The sequence below is a fragment of the Trichosurus vulpecula genome, chromosome 1 (assembly GCF_011100635.1).
Source record: "Trichosurus vulpecula isolate mTriVul1 chromosome 1, mTriVul1.pri, whole genome shotgun sequence".
In the NCBI taxonomy this organism is placed as follows: Eukaryota; Metazoa; Chordata; class Mammalia; order Diprotodontia; family Phalangeridae; genus Trichosurus; species Trichosurus vulpecula.
In genome coordinates this window covers 12,918,678-12,933,350 of record NC_050573.1, presented here as the reverse complement: position 1 = coordinate 12,933,350, position 14,673 = coordinate 12,918,678, and the positions used below count along the sequence as shown (strand labels likewise).

Genomic DNA, 14,673 nt, shown 5'->3' with positions numbered 1-14,673 from the left:
CAGCAGCACTCCTCCTTCCCCAAGAACCACCAACCTGGACCTGATGCAAATCTTAAGCAGGCTCTGCACTCCTGCTCTGATCCACCACTTAATTCCTCCCACCAGGTGGGCCTGGGGTCGGAAGCAACTACAGCTGTACTTCTGTAGCTGCCCCACCTCTGCTGCCCCCAGGGTGGTGGCCAAACCCCGAACTCCTTCTTTCACTCTGTCCCCAGCAGCTTTTCCCACTAACCTTCTCTGTTGTCTTTGGTATTTGTGGGTTGAGAAGTCTGGTAACTGCCACAGCTCACTGATTCAGGGCACTAGGGCCCACTCCGCCTGGCTCCTGGTCTGGTTGGTCTGCGCGGCCAACGCTGGGCTCTGCTCCCCTCCCAGCTCCGAGCGCGATAGACCTCACCCAGCAACCATCCAGGATGTCCTGGGCTGGAGCCCTGCTTCCCTCTGCTATTTTGTGGGTTCTGCAGTTCTAGAATTGGTTCAGGGCCATTTTTTTGTAGGTTTTCGGAGGGCCTTGGCGGGGAGCTCACGCTAGTCCCTGCTTTCCAGCCACCATCTTGGCTCCGCCCCCCCCCCCCGGCTTGTTTCTAATTCTTAAGGGGCTTCTAACACTCCCTTTTGGCTCCATTGAAATCCAAAGTCTATAGCAACCGAAGGGCTAACCCTCTTCTTCTGGTTTGTTGAGATTCTCCTCTTCACACTATTCTTTTTCTCTGATGTCCCCACTGTCTTCTCCGGCAGGTCTCCAGTCAGAGTTCTTGCTAACCTTTAATTGATTCAGTATTTCAGACACTATACAAATACTTTTCTGTTCACTTTAGTTTCTAAATAAAATTCTTAGAACTTGTATAGGATCATAGATCTATAACTGGAAGGGACCAAGGGGGTCGTTTAGTCTAATACCATCTTTTTACAGGTGAGGAAACTGAGGCAAAGATAGGGAAGTGAGTTGCCTTTAACTTTTTCCAGATGATCTCCCACCTTTCTACTGACTACACTCTCCTTTCTTCTGTATCTTGACCTTTTTGTGAACCAAGTCTACCTTGTCCTCTATCACTAATCCTTTGCCAAATCCCAGCTTCAGATTCCATCCACCTTTGCTCCCAACGTACATGCTGAATAGAACTAGAAGAAATCACAAAACTGTGCTGACTAAACATTTATACTACTTAATCTTAGCTGGCCCTCACTGCAGCAAGGCAATCCTACTCCTCCCTTAACAATTTGCTATCCCATCCTGTTCCAAACCTTCTGGTCTTGGTCAAGCCTCCCACAGCTCCTCCACCTACTCATCTGAGAACCTACTTCACTTTTTCTTTTATGTTGTTTTGTATTTTGATATTTGTGAGCACATTATTTGGTTATTTTTATAGCCTACTGGTGATCATTTTTTGCTATCAGGAATATTTGTGTTATATAAAGACAAATGTATTGCTGAGACATGTACATGTGACCTATCTTGTGTGGGATTTAGACATGAAGTCTGGGAACCTGTCAAGAGATGTTTTGCATTGTAATAGGTCTACTGCAAGTATTACTGTATATTTGCTGGGAATGGAACCGAAAGGTAATTAACCTGGGATGATAAGTTAAGCACATTTGTTCTGTCAAATGGTGACATAATTTGCTAATTCTGGGTGTCAAGTGAACTGAAGTAAATTCTGTAAGGGACTACAAGATTCCAAGTCTAGAAGAAGAATGCAATAAGGGTTTGAGAACTGACTAGTATCTTGAGATTTGGGGTTCACAGGGATAAGCATTCTCCTGAAGAGACTGGGGACTATAGCAATCTCTGAGACAGAAGGTAGAATTGAGTCACAGCCTGGGGTTCTTATAGAGACACTCGATTATGGGCAAGACAAACTGGGAGGAAGAGGTGAGCATTTCAACAGGTGAACAGCAGCAGCAGTAGCATTGGGGACAGAACCTGCCCCACAACACTGAGCCAGAAAAAAATGGGGGCACAGGAACAAGAGGAGAAAGTAGAAAGAAAATGCAGGAGTGAGCAGAGGCAGAAAAGGGAGAATTGAGAAGGGACACTGGTTGGACCTTTGGGCATTTTAGAGCAGAAGACTCAGGCTAAAGCCATCTGTTTCACTCTTCTCTTCAAGGATGCTGGGAGTTCCAAGGACAGGTCTGCTCCTCCCCCAAATTCCCCTTTTGGTGCCTGTCCATGAAGAGCCACTAAACATGCCCCATGTGTGTTTCTACTCAATTCCGATTCAACCCTGAAGAGGCTGGGAATAGAAAGAGATAAACAGAAAGAGATTCATGTAAATGATGGTAGGGAGCCAAATTTCTGCCAAAATGTCAGGAATTTTTCTCTTATTGCGTGTGCACCTAACTTATCATTTACTACCATCTTCATAAAGCAAGAGGAAGAACCATCATGGATCTGATTACAGGGATGCAGAACCTGCAGCCTTGAGGCCACATGTGGTCCTCTAGGTCCTCAAGTGCAGCCTTTTGACTGAGTCCAAGTTTTATAGAACAAATCCTTTTATTAAGGGGACTGACAGCAGGCATGCCTTTACTTCTGTCTTTGTATCTCTGGCACTTAGCATGGTGCTGGGCACATAGCAGGCACTTCAGAAATGCTGGATATTTTGAATGTAAATCATTTTGCAAACCATAATATCGGCCATGATTCTTATTCTAATTCATCTCCCAAGTTTATGAGCTAGGTTCTCTGACTAATGATTTAATTTGTCCTTGTCACACCTAGTATTCTGACCCAGTTAAGAAATCAAATTCAAGCTGCCTGCTGTGTACACAGGAGGCTGATCAACAGACCTCTAGAAACTACCATCATCATATTTCACTTTTCTGTCTTTCCCGGGCAACCACAGGACGCTGTTGCCAGCCTCCCGTAGCCCCAGCCTCTGGCCTCCTGCTCATTGCTCCTGACGCCGAGGCTGCCTCTGGAAGCCCAGCTTTTCAGGCATCTTCCTCCACTCTTCTTCAGGTTGAACACCTGTTACCATCTTTACTGGAGAAGGGAAAGATGCTCCTCTAGATTTTCTCGAGCCCGGGGTTTTCCACGGCTAGTGAGCTCTCTGCCCATCATGAGACTCCAGTCTGGCTTCTGGAATGGGACTTAGCCCACACCCTGTCAAAAGCAGTCAAGGTATTTCTGGTCAATCCAGCACAAAACCTCTTGGCTAGACACAGAAGAATCAAATAGGAATGACAGGTGCGTGGCTGGGGGTAATTGGTGACCCTCTCTAAACACAGCACCTGAAAACGGGGCTGATAAAGGACAAACAACACCAACAGAGCAGTTGGCAGAAGCTTCAGACAGGGCAAAGGAAACCAAGTCTGAGATCTGATAAAGGAAAACAACAAAGCCAGCAAGCCACTTCCCATCCCCCACAGCCACAGAACCTTTCCCCCTCAACTCACCTCCTGCACAACGGGAACGCAGTCTCTCCTTGCTTCAGTTTTGAGAAGTCTTCCCTTCTTTCACAGCTCACCCAGGTACCAACTCTTCCAGGCAGCCCAGGGGCAGCTGACTGTTGTTAAATCCTGTCGATTCTGTTTTTGCAACATCCCTCACTTCTCTCCTCTAACAGGGGCCACCCCTCTAGCAAAGGCCCCCATCACCCCACCCCTGGGACTCTCCTACCCTATCTGTCCCCCTCTGTCCCCCTTCCAATCTATCCTCCAGTTAGTGCCCCCACCCACCATTCAACAAACTCTAGCAACGCCCCGTCGTCTCTAGGATCAAAAATAGAATCCTGCTGGGCTTTGAAAGCTTCTGACAACCTGGTGCCTTCTCCCCTTCCCAGTTTTCTTGCACCTCACTCCCCTCCACTGACTACTGGCCTTTTTGGCGTTCCTCACACAGTACCCTACATCTGCCGCCTCCGTGTCTTTTTGCTGGCTGGCCCCACACTGAGGATGTTCTCTGTTTTTGCTTCTATTTCCTGGCTTGACCTTCAAGTCTCCGCTTAGACCTTACCTTCTGAAAGAGGCCTTTCCCAGTGCCCCCCCCTCCATGGGGCCCCCCTCTGGCTCACATATTATCTTGTCATTGGTGGGATGCGTCCTTAGGAGGATGGAAGCTCTCTGAGGGCAGGAACTGTGTTTGTGCCTTTCTTTTTCATCCCTAATGCTTAGCACAGTACTTGGCAAATTAAGTACTTAATGCATGCTTATTGCCGGCAGTATTCACCTCCTCACCTCGTACAAGCAGCCCTGGCCTAGATAAGCTTCTGCCTGAATCCATGAGCCCATCTATCAATCAAGCAACAAGCATTCATTAACTGCCTATGGTGTACCGAGCATTGTGCTGGGGAGGGGGGAGAGGGAGGGGGAGGAAGGGAAGGAGGGAGGGGAAAAGAGGGAACATGCATTCATTAAGTGCCTACTATGCATCAAGCACCATGCTAGGGACACAAACAGTCTCCAACCTCACAAGTTTTCTTTAGATTGTGGGAAGCCACACTGCACACATACGTAGCAACAAAATGCAAGCAAAATCAATATAAGGTAATTGAGGTAGAAAGCACTAAGAAAGGTGGGGGCAGGGCACAGTCTATTATTGTCTAGCTCATTCACCCATTCTATTAATCAGATTTGTTTGGGATAACTTTTGACCAGTGTCTGAAGATTACAAGTTGAAGCTATGTCCCCCCTGAGGACAGGAAGGTCAGCCTACCCCAGCCCCAGAGGGAGGTTTGACAGGAGGTCAATCAATGAAGATCTTGCCAGCAACACAGCAAGTGGCAAATAGCCCCGACACCCGAGGGTCACTATGAAGAAGAGGATGTTCACTGGAAAGTACATGTTTAGATTCTTATGGCTGAAAAGTCTCTCTCCTCCCCCACAGTCACATTTTACTCCCATTATGGCTGTAGCTACAAGAAAGAATCACATGGACTGAGAATTTTTTGAAATGTTTCCAAAAAAAAACCAAACCTTTTTTTTATTTTCATAAATTAACACATATAACAGTGGGAATTTTAGAGTCACAAACTACCAAACAGAAATGAAACTGCAAGGGGCATGACTGATGTCAATATTACCAAAAATGTACAAATTTCACTTGAACTATTTCTCGTGATAAGATAGAAACACTTTATTTAGGCAGCTACTGGCCCTGTCCAGCATGAGAGGTGCTGAAACACATCACCCAGAAGTCCAATGCAGTACCACAAGGTGGTTTGTGAAAATGCTTAAGCAACAATTGGGACCATCAGCTTATGCTGGGTAGCTGAAACACCATCTCTCCCCCACCCCACCCCCACCCTGCCCCGCCCCACCCCACCCCACCCCACCCACCAGTAAAATCCAGACAACCTTGGGGGCCGGGTTTGTGGCTCAATGAATATTAAACTCTGATTTCCTTCAGCTGAAGCCTCCTCCCCTGTCCAGTGACTGGACACAAGGAGTTCAGTTCTCTTGGCAGGGAAGGTCCCTTCCTGAGAAGGTACATAGGAAAGGACACTTCTGCCAATTCTTTGTAATGCTTTGGATAAAGCCACCTACAACGTGGTACATCCTAGGTCCTTTCACAGACACCAGAAGAAAATTTTAAAAATATTTTCCCACAGGCATTAAAGGAAAAAAAAATTAAAAACAAAACAACTGCCTATCTTTCCCCTGCCTCGAAGTGACAAGAGAAAAGCATCATTGCCTAAAGGTTGACCTTAATATATATAGCATTTAATGAAAGAAGATCAAATCTTGGCCTGGAGGCGGAGACGGTGGCTCTAGAGCTCCCACAGCCCACCTACAACCTATGATTGGCTGCGTCCCAGCATCTGTGGGTGGAGCACACAGGCCAATCTTGGCAGAAGGGGTGTGGGGGGATCTAAAGAACAGATGTCTCGATTCTTCTAAGTTAGCTCTGCTCCAGCCTGCCCTTCAGGCAAAAGTGTGACCAAGTGTCATGATTTTCACAGCTGGGGGGAGGAGGGCATCATGTTTTGGGATTCACAGCATGAGTTTCTGAGCTCATTGGGCTCCGAGTAAGGCAAATGCTACATGTCTCTTTGCTGAACCCCCTCCCCCCCAGTAAGACAAGACAGACATGATCGGCTTGAATGAGGTACTTTCACACCAACAGAGAAATGAGACAGGGAAGGGCATGGAGGGAGAAAGGAAGGTGGCAGGAAGGGGAAAGCCAGCCATGAAAGGTTCCAAGACAGCAGAACCCTGCTCACACCTGAGATTTCTCCCCTGTCCCACCCAGAAAACACTCAAGCCCCTGAGGTGGTCCAGGCCACCTGGGGCAGAAGACCTCGTCCCTGTGGTGGGCAGTGTGAGCCACTGAAAAGCCTGTAGACCTGAAGACAGGTGCTGCTAACATCCCAGATTCATCAACTTCCTGTGATTCAAAGCCTGAACAGAGACTTGGAGGGGTTGGCAAAGGTCTCTAGGTAGAAGCGTTTTCTATAGCCTCTTTCAACATTAGAGCTGGGGGTGGGAGGCCAGGCAGGGGGAGCCTTGAGGATGGGGAAAGTGAAATGACTCAGAAATAGCCAGGGCTGCCTGGGTACAAAGCACAGTGGGCCCCTGGATCCCCTCCTCCTCCATGGTGTTGCCAGAGCTTCACTAGCCCCAGTCCCTAGTCAGCCAGCCTTCACAAGTGTCACTTCTGGCTGTGACATCTCTACTTACATCATCACAGCTACTGCTGCAGTGTCTGCCTTCTGGTCCACCAAGTGTCATGGCCTTGGTACCTTCCAACCTTCTGACACCACCAATGGATCTGACAATATGGTCCCACTGGAACAAGACAGCTAGGTAGGGGGGCTCCCTGAAAAGAGGCTGTGAAGGGCGCACACTACTCCTCAAAAGTAGTGCATAGAGGGAGGAGCTTAGCATCGAGACCCCCATCCTAGTCAGAGGTATCAAGGTGAAATGCAGGTCCTGAGGACACAGGCCTCTAGAATTCGGCTGATCGACAAGCGAAAGGCTGGGGCCTGTGGTACAACCATGTAGGGTACTGAGTTGGTCCACCTGGGGTCTGGTCCCATTAGGCTGTAGCGGATGCCCTATATCCCTATGTCCAGGCCAGGAGCTTCCAAGAGAACAAGCCCAAACTCTCCCAAATTGGCACAGCCAACCTGCAGAGGGAAGGCAGAGAGGCAAACTCCCTCTCCTCACCCATGGGTACGGAAGACCCAGCAGGTGAGTCTTATGTGCCCCCTGGAGGCTTGCCAGGTGCAGGTCTCAAGGCGCCCTAGCAGGGTGGCCTGCAGGGATGGGAAAAGCTGCTAGGAGTCTGGAAGATGGGGGGAGCACCCCACTCCCTGGCTGAGAACCCCAGCTCTCTACACTAGTTCATAGGAAGACCTGCTTGCGTGAAAGAGAAATGCAGAGAGGAGAGGGAAGGAGGAGGGCCAGGTATATCACATGGAGACCAAGACAGCATCCCTCTGACCAAATAACCCTGTAGGCACTAAGGAGGAACCAACAGCTAAGCAATCCCTCTGCTTCTCCCCAATGCTTCAAGTATGTTTCACAAACACAGTGACCCAGAGCTTCTGGAGTCCTTGCCTGGGACCAGCCAGGGTTGGCTTCCCTGAGGCGACTTCCAGCAAGGAGTGGAGGGCATCCTCTCCTCCCTGGGGGCAGATGGCTTTTCACACTTCTGGAGACTTAGGGAGTAATAAGCTTTCAACCCAGGCAGCCCCAGGGATTAAGTCCACAATCCTTCACCACCATGTTTTGGCCACAAAAACATCGTAAAATCCCACTTGATTCTAGTATGTTAAAAGCTACCTGGAGAAAAACTTGCTCTCTGACCTTAAGTCCATTGGGTTGGAGGTGACAGCCCTTTGGCCCTGGCCACACAGCAGGGACCCTCCTTTCTGGGCCGGCAAGCAAGCCCGGCCCAGAGGGAAGGAAAGGCTCATAGGGAGAGAGGGGCTATGGCTTCCCACTGCCCGGTGAGAGACTGGGTCAGAGACACGTCACATATTGAACAGTCTTTGCCTTTCCCCTCCACGTTAAAAAACAAAAATAAAAACAAAAATCACATTTAAAGGCTCCCAACACGCAGCAGTCATAATAATAATTAATAATAATAATAAAAAGAGGAAACACCACAACATGGAAAAGTGCAACTGACTTGGAATGGCGCCTTGTTGGGCTCCTCTGGTGCCGGCGACCAAGGCCACGGCAGGTGGGGCGGGGCCGTGGAGGGCAGGCCACACACACAGAACCCAGCTCTGAGCCGACTCGTTCCCAGGATTTAAGAACAAAATCAGGACGAACCACTCCCCACCTCCTCCGGTGAGCTGGGGGATCCCAAGAACAAGAGGATTTAGCTTCTGTGACTAGCACCGCTGTAAACAATGGAGAGTCCACAGGGATGTGCAAAATGAGGTGGGTGGGGCCTGGGAATCCTAGTGTTATCACAGAAGGAGGGCTGCTGCAGGGCCCCGGGGAGCTCCCCAGGCTGCAGGAGAGGGCAGGCAGGCCTTCCTGGGGCCCTCCACTCAGCAGCAGAGCAGAGAGCTCCTCTCGCCTCGGTAACCAGGGATCCCTCATGCGGGTTGAGTGGTTGAAATGACCAGGAAAAGCCAAGAGATCCTTGCCAAGGAGGTCCAAGAGAAGGACCAACATGAGGTCCCCAAACGCCTCCACAGACCTGACTTCTCAGCAGCCTGACGCCGGCTCATCTTCTCCCTCCTTGGCAAGGAAGGCCTCCAGGTCCATCAGTTTCTGAATCAGAAGGGCATCCAGCTCACGGCTTTGCAGGGCGGCCTTTTTTGCCCTGGTGAAGCTGCCCATCACCTTGATCTTACCACGATTCCTCCTCTTCCGAGGGACAGTAAAATCCTGGAACTCCAGGACCCGCTTTCTCTTCTGTTGGCTGACTGAAATGAGTGCCCCGTTTCTCTCTTTGGGCTCTTCAAAGATGGTCTCTAAACACCTGGGATTGGGGGATCGAAATGGGACCATCAGCCCTGTACTCTTCTAACCCTACAGAAGCTCTGACTGAGAAGGATCTTCAAGGGCTAGGGCTGGCTACTCACAATGGTCTGTGGGAAGACCCTGAATGAAGAGGAGCCCGCCACCTCCCAGGGAGGCCCTTTCCACTTCTGGACAGCTCGGACTGTTGGCACATCTGTTCCCATGCTAAGCCTAGACCTGCCTCTTTGCCACCCCCACCCTTGTCCCTGGTTTCACAAACTGGGGCCAATTCTGGCCATCCTGGCTGTCCTCATTGGAAGTGTCCTGGCTTCCCAATGTGCGAGGATTTGGAGGGTACTACCATTGTGCTCTACCATTGTGGTTTTGAGTCTGCGCTGCCAGGCTATTGTTACTATTCCCTTTGACAGGGCCTACACAGACTTCATTTCTCAGCAGCCTGGTGCTGGTACAGTCTTGGCCCCAGAAACAGTCATTTGGCTCTAGCCTCGGCCCTCCCGCTGCACTTTCACATCCAGCTAGTACTTATTGGAATATGGTCCAGCCTCCCCCCCCCCCCACTTCTTATGCTGGGAGCAAAGCCTTGGGACCACACTTATGCATTTCCCACAACCCCATCTGCTGGAGTCCACTCTTCTAAACTGGGACCTTAGAGAGAGATGGTCTCGGCTGGCACGGACGTACCTGGATGCAGGAGGGGACTTGTAATTTTTATTGGTGTATATTTCTTCCAAACTGAACTCCTTCTTCTTCAGCCTGGAAGAAGAGAACATGGGTCCACCCTGTATCCTCATCCTCAGCTGGCTCATGACATAGAGCCATTCCCAAAGCCCTCACACAAGCAGTAGTTTATCTACTGTCAATTCTCACTTTCCACAGAAGGACAGGGAAGCCTAGTGAGGCCACAGGGAGTAGAAGAGGCAGACTTGGGACTAGAACCCAAGGATTCCTACTCTTGGTGAAGTGCTCTCTGCCCATACCATAGGAGACCTCTCATGCACAAAGACTCTATCCCTTGGAAGAAAATGTATTTCCCCTGAATAGGACAACAAGTGCCCACTGAAGGAGAGAGGATAAATGGGCTGAAACTGTCTGTCTGCAGAGCCTCACAAAGGTGGCAGAGTTCCATGAGAAGGAGGAGCGAGCGACTGCTCTGAGTGGACCCAGGGTCTGCTCCCCTTCTCCCAGGAGGGGAAAGAGCAGGTGGAAAAGAGGGGAGGAATCAGCAGATAAGGCCATACCAACAGTCCCTGCTGGCCAATGTGGGTGGGGTCAGTCCCCTGCTCAGAACAGCTCTGCCCCCCAGGAGACTAAAACAAGCTGACGATCCTCACCCTCATGACAATGCTTACATAGGAGTCCCAGAAAAATCATCTGGGCAGTCAATTTCAGATGATCAGCTAAGAAAATGTTCTCTTTACTTAATAAAAAAATAATAACATGAAGAGGAAAGGAGTTTTAATGGGTCAAAACACACAGGGCAATGTCTGCCAAACTACACCCACAGCAAGACTAGCATAAAGTCAATTAAAATTCTTAAAATGTTGTTATTTCCCAGAATGAGGGGCCCAAGCCCCAAAGAACATGGTGACCTGTCTCCTAAATCTCCTTGGTGGTGACATCTCAACTCCCTTTTGGCAGTCTTTCCCAATGGGTTCATGTTTCAGCTATGGCTCTTTCTATGCCAAGAACGAGAAGGTTAGCACCCTCTTTCTAGGGACAATCCAGGAGTGACCCCGAGGTGGATGATCACACAATCAATATTAAGCTCACCTTTTGGGTCGAGGCAGTCCCATCGGGGTGAGGTTGGGGTCTGGCCTAGGAATGGTTTTCCGGATTCGAATCTGTGAGACTTTTTTTGGCCGCTTCTCTGGCTCAATCTAGGAAGGAGAGAAGAGAAAGTAAAATAAAAATAACAAATACCAATGAAATACATAAAGCATCTTTGTAGGATGCCTAAGATATCATTTCAATGGTTTTCTGAATTACTGGGCCCAACAAGCAGCCAATTTGTTCCTCAAGAGGCTGTCACTGGCCCTGTCAAACCCTAATTTATATGACTGAAACACAATCTCACAGTTCAATTGTGAAATTCAGAATGTGAAAATTCCTCATGGATGTGCCTTTGTTTTGTGCTCTCTTGCTCACCTGGGATCCCACCTTTTTCTGAGAAATGTACAAGAGCACAAGGGCATGGGAGAGGTAAGAATGGGAAAGGAGAGGCCTAGGGACAGGGACACTGCAGTTCGGGGGAGGAGGCCAGCCAAGCAAACCATGATAGTGGCTCCTGAGTTATGGAGCTCCCACACTCCTTCAGTTTCACCATTTGGGCGGCCTAGTGCCAAACGATACGCTCAGACAAGAGCTAGACGGGAATGCCAAGGGAGACAGCATCTCTTGTGTTGGGCCAGAAGAAGGTCAAGACTGGCAGCTGTAGGACCAACACCCAGGAAAAGCTCAAGGGGCATAAAGGGCACCCAGGCCATGATTAACAATGAATGTCTTTATTTCTGGTCATGGCCCTCTTTGAGACCACAGATTACAGAATTCTGGTGATCAAAGGACCTCAGTGCCTACTGAGTTGAGTACAGCCCAGCCCCCAGAAAGATGCCCCTCTACATCATTCCCAACAAAAAGTTAACCAGACTTTACCTGAAGACTTACAAAGAAGGGAAATGCACTACTTCCTGAGGCAGACCATTTCTTTTTCTGGACAGCCCTGACCGTTAGGAAATTTTTCTTGATACCTAGTCAATTTTCCCTCTCTGAAGCCTTCCCCTGTCATACCTGGTTCTGCTCTCTGGGGCCAAACCGAACAAGGCTAATTTGTTTACCACATGGGAACTCCTTGGACACAAGGGACAAGGAGCATCCCCACTTACCTCTTTCTGGGTGGCACTACTATGCTGACTAGTGCACACCGCAGGGACTCTCCGAAGCTCTTTGAAAGCAGGAATCTGGAAGTCAGAGGCTGAAAGCCGGAGCACACTGACTACTGGTTCAAAGGCTAAGCGGGACTTTGGTGCCAAAGCAGAGAGCGGAGATCCCGGCCTGCCATAATGAAAAGAAGCAAGAAGAAAAGCATTAGAGATGACCATTTCTTACTTCTATCTCGCTGAAGGGTCTGCAAATTACAGGTTACTTGTTTCTGTAGGGCCCCTTGAGCTAGAAAGGAGTTTGGCAAGCCCTGTTCTAGCCCATCAGAAATCCACAGCAGGAACGAAGATAGGATGAAATGGGGCCACTGTTCTAGCCCACCACCTCCCAGAGGGAAGACCTTGAGCCAAAACTCTCTTTGGTTCCCCTAAGGAGCCTTCCATGGACTGTATGCTGGTAAATATGCACAGGATAGTAATAACACCTCCAGAGAACCTTTATGAAGTGCCTTCCTCTTAACTCCCCATGAGGTAGGAAGCACAAGTCCTTATCAATCCCATTTTATGGGAGGAAACGTGAGGCTGGGGGAGGGGAATTCCAAAGTGCTTGGTGAGGAGGCGATGGAGCCAGGCAACAAAGCCAGGTCTCTGGCCCCCCAGTACAGCACGCTCCATGACCACCATCTGGCCAGAATATACAAATTCCAAGTTCATTTCTCCTTTTACAGGAGGCAGAAAAAGGAGCCCTACAGATGGAAGCATCTTTTGTAGTAAGGAAAGGTTATAGAGCACTGGACAGGGGCTGTGCTCAGCACTATACTTATCTGATGACAAAGGTGGGCTAAGCCCCCATTCATATCAACAGGTGTTGTTAGAAGGGACACTCAGTGCTTATGTAGGCTTTTTCACTTGATGTTTTAAATTATCCAAATTCATCCTTGATTTGCCCCTTTCCCTTGGGGTCATGCAGTGCCCACTAGGGCCCTTGAGTCCTGCCCATAAAGATGGGGCGAGGCTTACCTAACTGGACTGCCTCCAGTCCTGGCAGAGGTGGCTTCCATGCCCAACAGAGGCACGTTTGGTAAGATGGCATGGCTGGTGTGAGGGAGAAAAAGCATAACAGCAAGCAGGTTAAGGACATGAACAATGGGTTAAAAAATGCAATCACTAGAGTGGTTTTAAGCCCTAATTTAGAATTCCTAAGAAGAGAAAAAGTCGGTGGCATCTTAAAAAAAAAAATCAAAAAAGAAACTCAACAAAGCCACCATAAACCTCCCAACCAAGAGTGTCCACATGCTGTGTGTTCCTGGTAGCTCATTAGAGCTTCAAGAGAGAAGACCCAAGGATGAAAGAAAAGGGAAGGGAGTGAGCCAAGCATGAGTGTGAGGGGGTGGGGAGGGGATCACCAGCAGACTCAGAGCATGTCTTATTAAACTGTGACTCAAGGGAAAAAAGTGATCCAAAGATGGCAGGTGTACACAGTCCCTGCTCAGCTGCATGGGCACCCGGTGCTGCTCTTGTGTGTGGACAATCTGCTTGTGATTCCCTCATCTGCCTTATGGACAGCAGAGGAAACCAAGGCTAGTCTCTCGAGCAGCAATCTGTGGAACAGGAGTGGGACAGCAGCTGCCCACAGGGATGTTACCTTTCTGATTAAGAGGCTATTTTTATCAACACACCATGCTCTGCTCTGTAATCGGGGAGGGCTCTGAAGCTCTCCCAACAGAGGGAGTCCATTATCCTTCCTGGAGAAAATACCAGTTTTTATGACCTCCAGAATACTCTTCATTATTGAGGCACTAATAGGATGCACCAATAGTAAGAGGTTCTGCAAGGTGAGGAGGTAAGGTCTCTGCACACTAAAGCCCCTCATGGGAACCCTGAGTTACTGCTGCTGTCCTGTGCTGTCACACAGTAGTATGTAAAGTCGAGTGGCCGTGCCCTCCCAGGACCCCATCCTGTCCCTTCTCCTCTCCCTCCCGGGGTGGGGGTGGGGAGGGAAGGGGACTTTGGGCTGCTTACATTTCTTCTAGGCCTGGTCCATAAAATGACAAGTGTACACTACGTCTCTAAGTCTCCTGGCTGTTCTAATTTCTCTCATCAAATGGAAAAAAAAAAACAGACACTGACAAAAAAAGGCATGAAAGTCTTTGTCCACACAACATTTTAAAATCACTTGATGTCAGTGCCATCACTAACATGGAAATCTTATGATCTGAGTTGGTAAATGGTACTGACCTAAAGACAGCAGCTGTGCAGTCCTGGGGAAGGAAGTCATCCCTCCATGTTTCTTATTGTCAACCCTGACCACATGTTTCAAATTGTGACTGGATCCACCTGCACTCTCACAAGGGGATGGCAAGGCTCAAAGGAGGTTTTTGAAAATGTAACAACATGAGACACATGTATATTATGATTAATGGCAGCTTTGGCTGCCCAAAGCTTAAAAAAATTGAGATCATCTGTATTCACGTGGCCTGCTTAGGGAAGGCATTAAATCCTCTAGAAGGTGTAGTTAAAAGAAAAGCCTTCTGAAGTCCACAGACGGAAACATGAGTTCCAGACTAAAGGTTGGGAAATGATCTCTCTTTGAGGGACCTTCCTGAAAAGCACATGGCAGGATTGGGAACTCTTAATGACTGGTAAGGATCTGCAACTAAGGAGAAGCTTCCTTGTCCTCACAGGTGTCATTGTGGCAGAACAGTCTCTTTCTCCCTGTCCCTCCCTGTGAAAAAAGCCCCCAAATGCCTGTCCATCATAACTCTAAGAATCAGAGATAGAAAAATCAAAGAGACATGAGAGATGAGAGAAAGAAAGAGACAAGACAGAGATGAATGTGCGAGAGTCTGGGAGAGAAAATCACATAGAAGAAAAAGGAGCCCAGTCGGTGGTTCAGTCCATTTATCACATGGTG

The 14,673-nt window shown here is 48.8% G+C and overlaps 1 protein-coding gene across 1 annotated transcript in view; it reads right to left on the bottom strand.

Annotated features, from left to right (window-relative positions):
• Positions 1–5,278: 5,278 nt before the first annotated feature.
• The window catches only part of PRR14L (proline rich 14 like), a 65,114-nt gene continuing 55,719 nt past the window's right edge, over positions 5,279–14,673 (bottom strand). The window contains exons 5-9 of the mRNA XM_036753149.1: positions 12,780–12,854; positions 11,766–11,934; positions 10,657–10,763; positions 9,568–9,639; positions 5,279–8,884 (exon numbers count right to left, since the gene is read on the bottom strand). Of these exons, the coding sequence (XP_036609044.1) occupies positions 8,608–8,884; positions 9,568–9,639; positions 10,657–10,763; positions 11,766–11,934; positions 12,780–12,854 (700 nt within the window). The 3' untranslated portion in view covers positions 5,279–8,607. The remainder of the gene's footprint in view (positions 8,885–9,567; positions 9,640–10,656; positions 10,764–11,765; positions 11,935–12,779; positions 12,855–14,673) is intronic.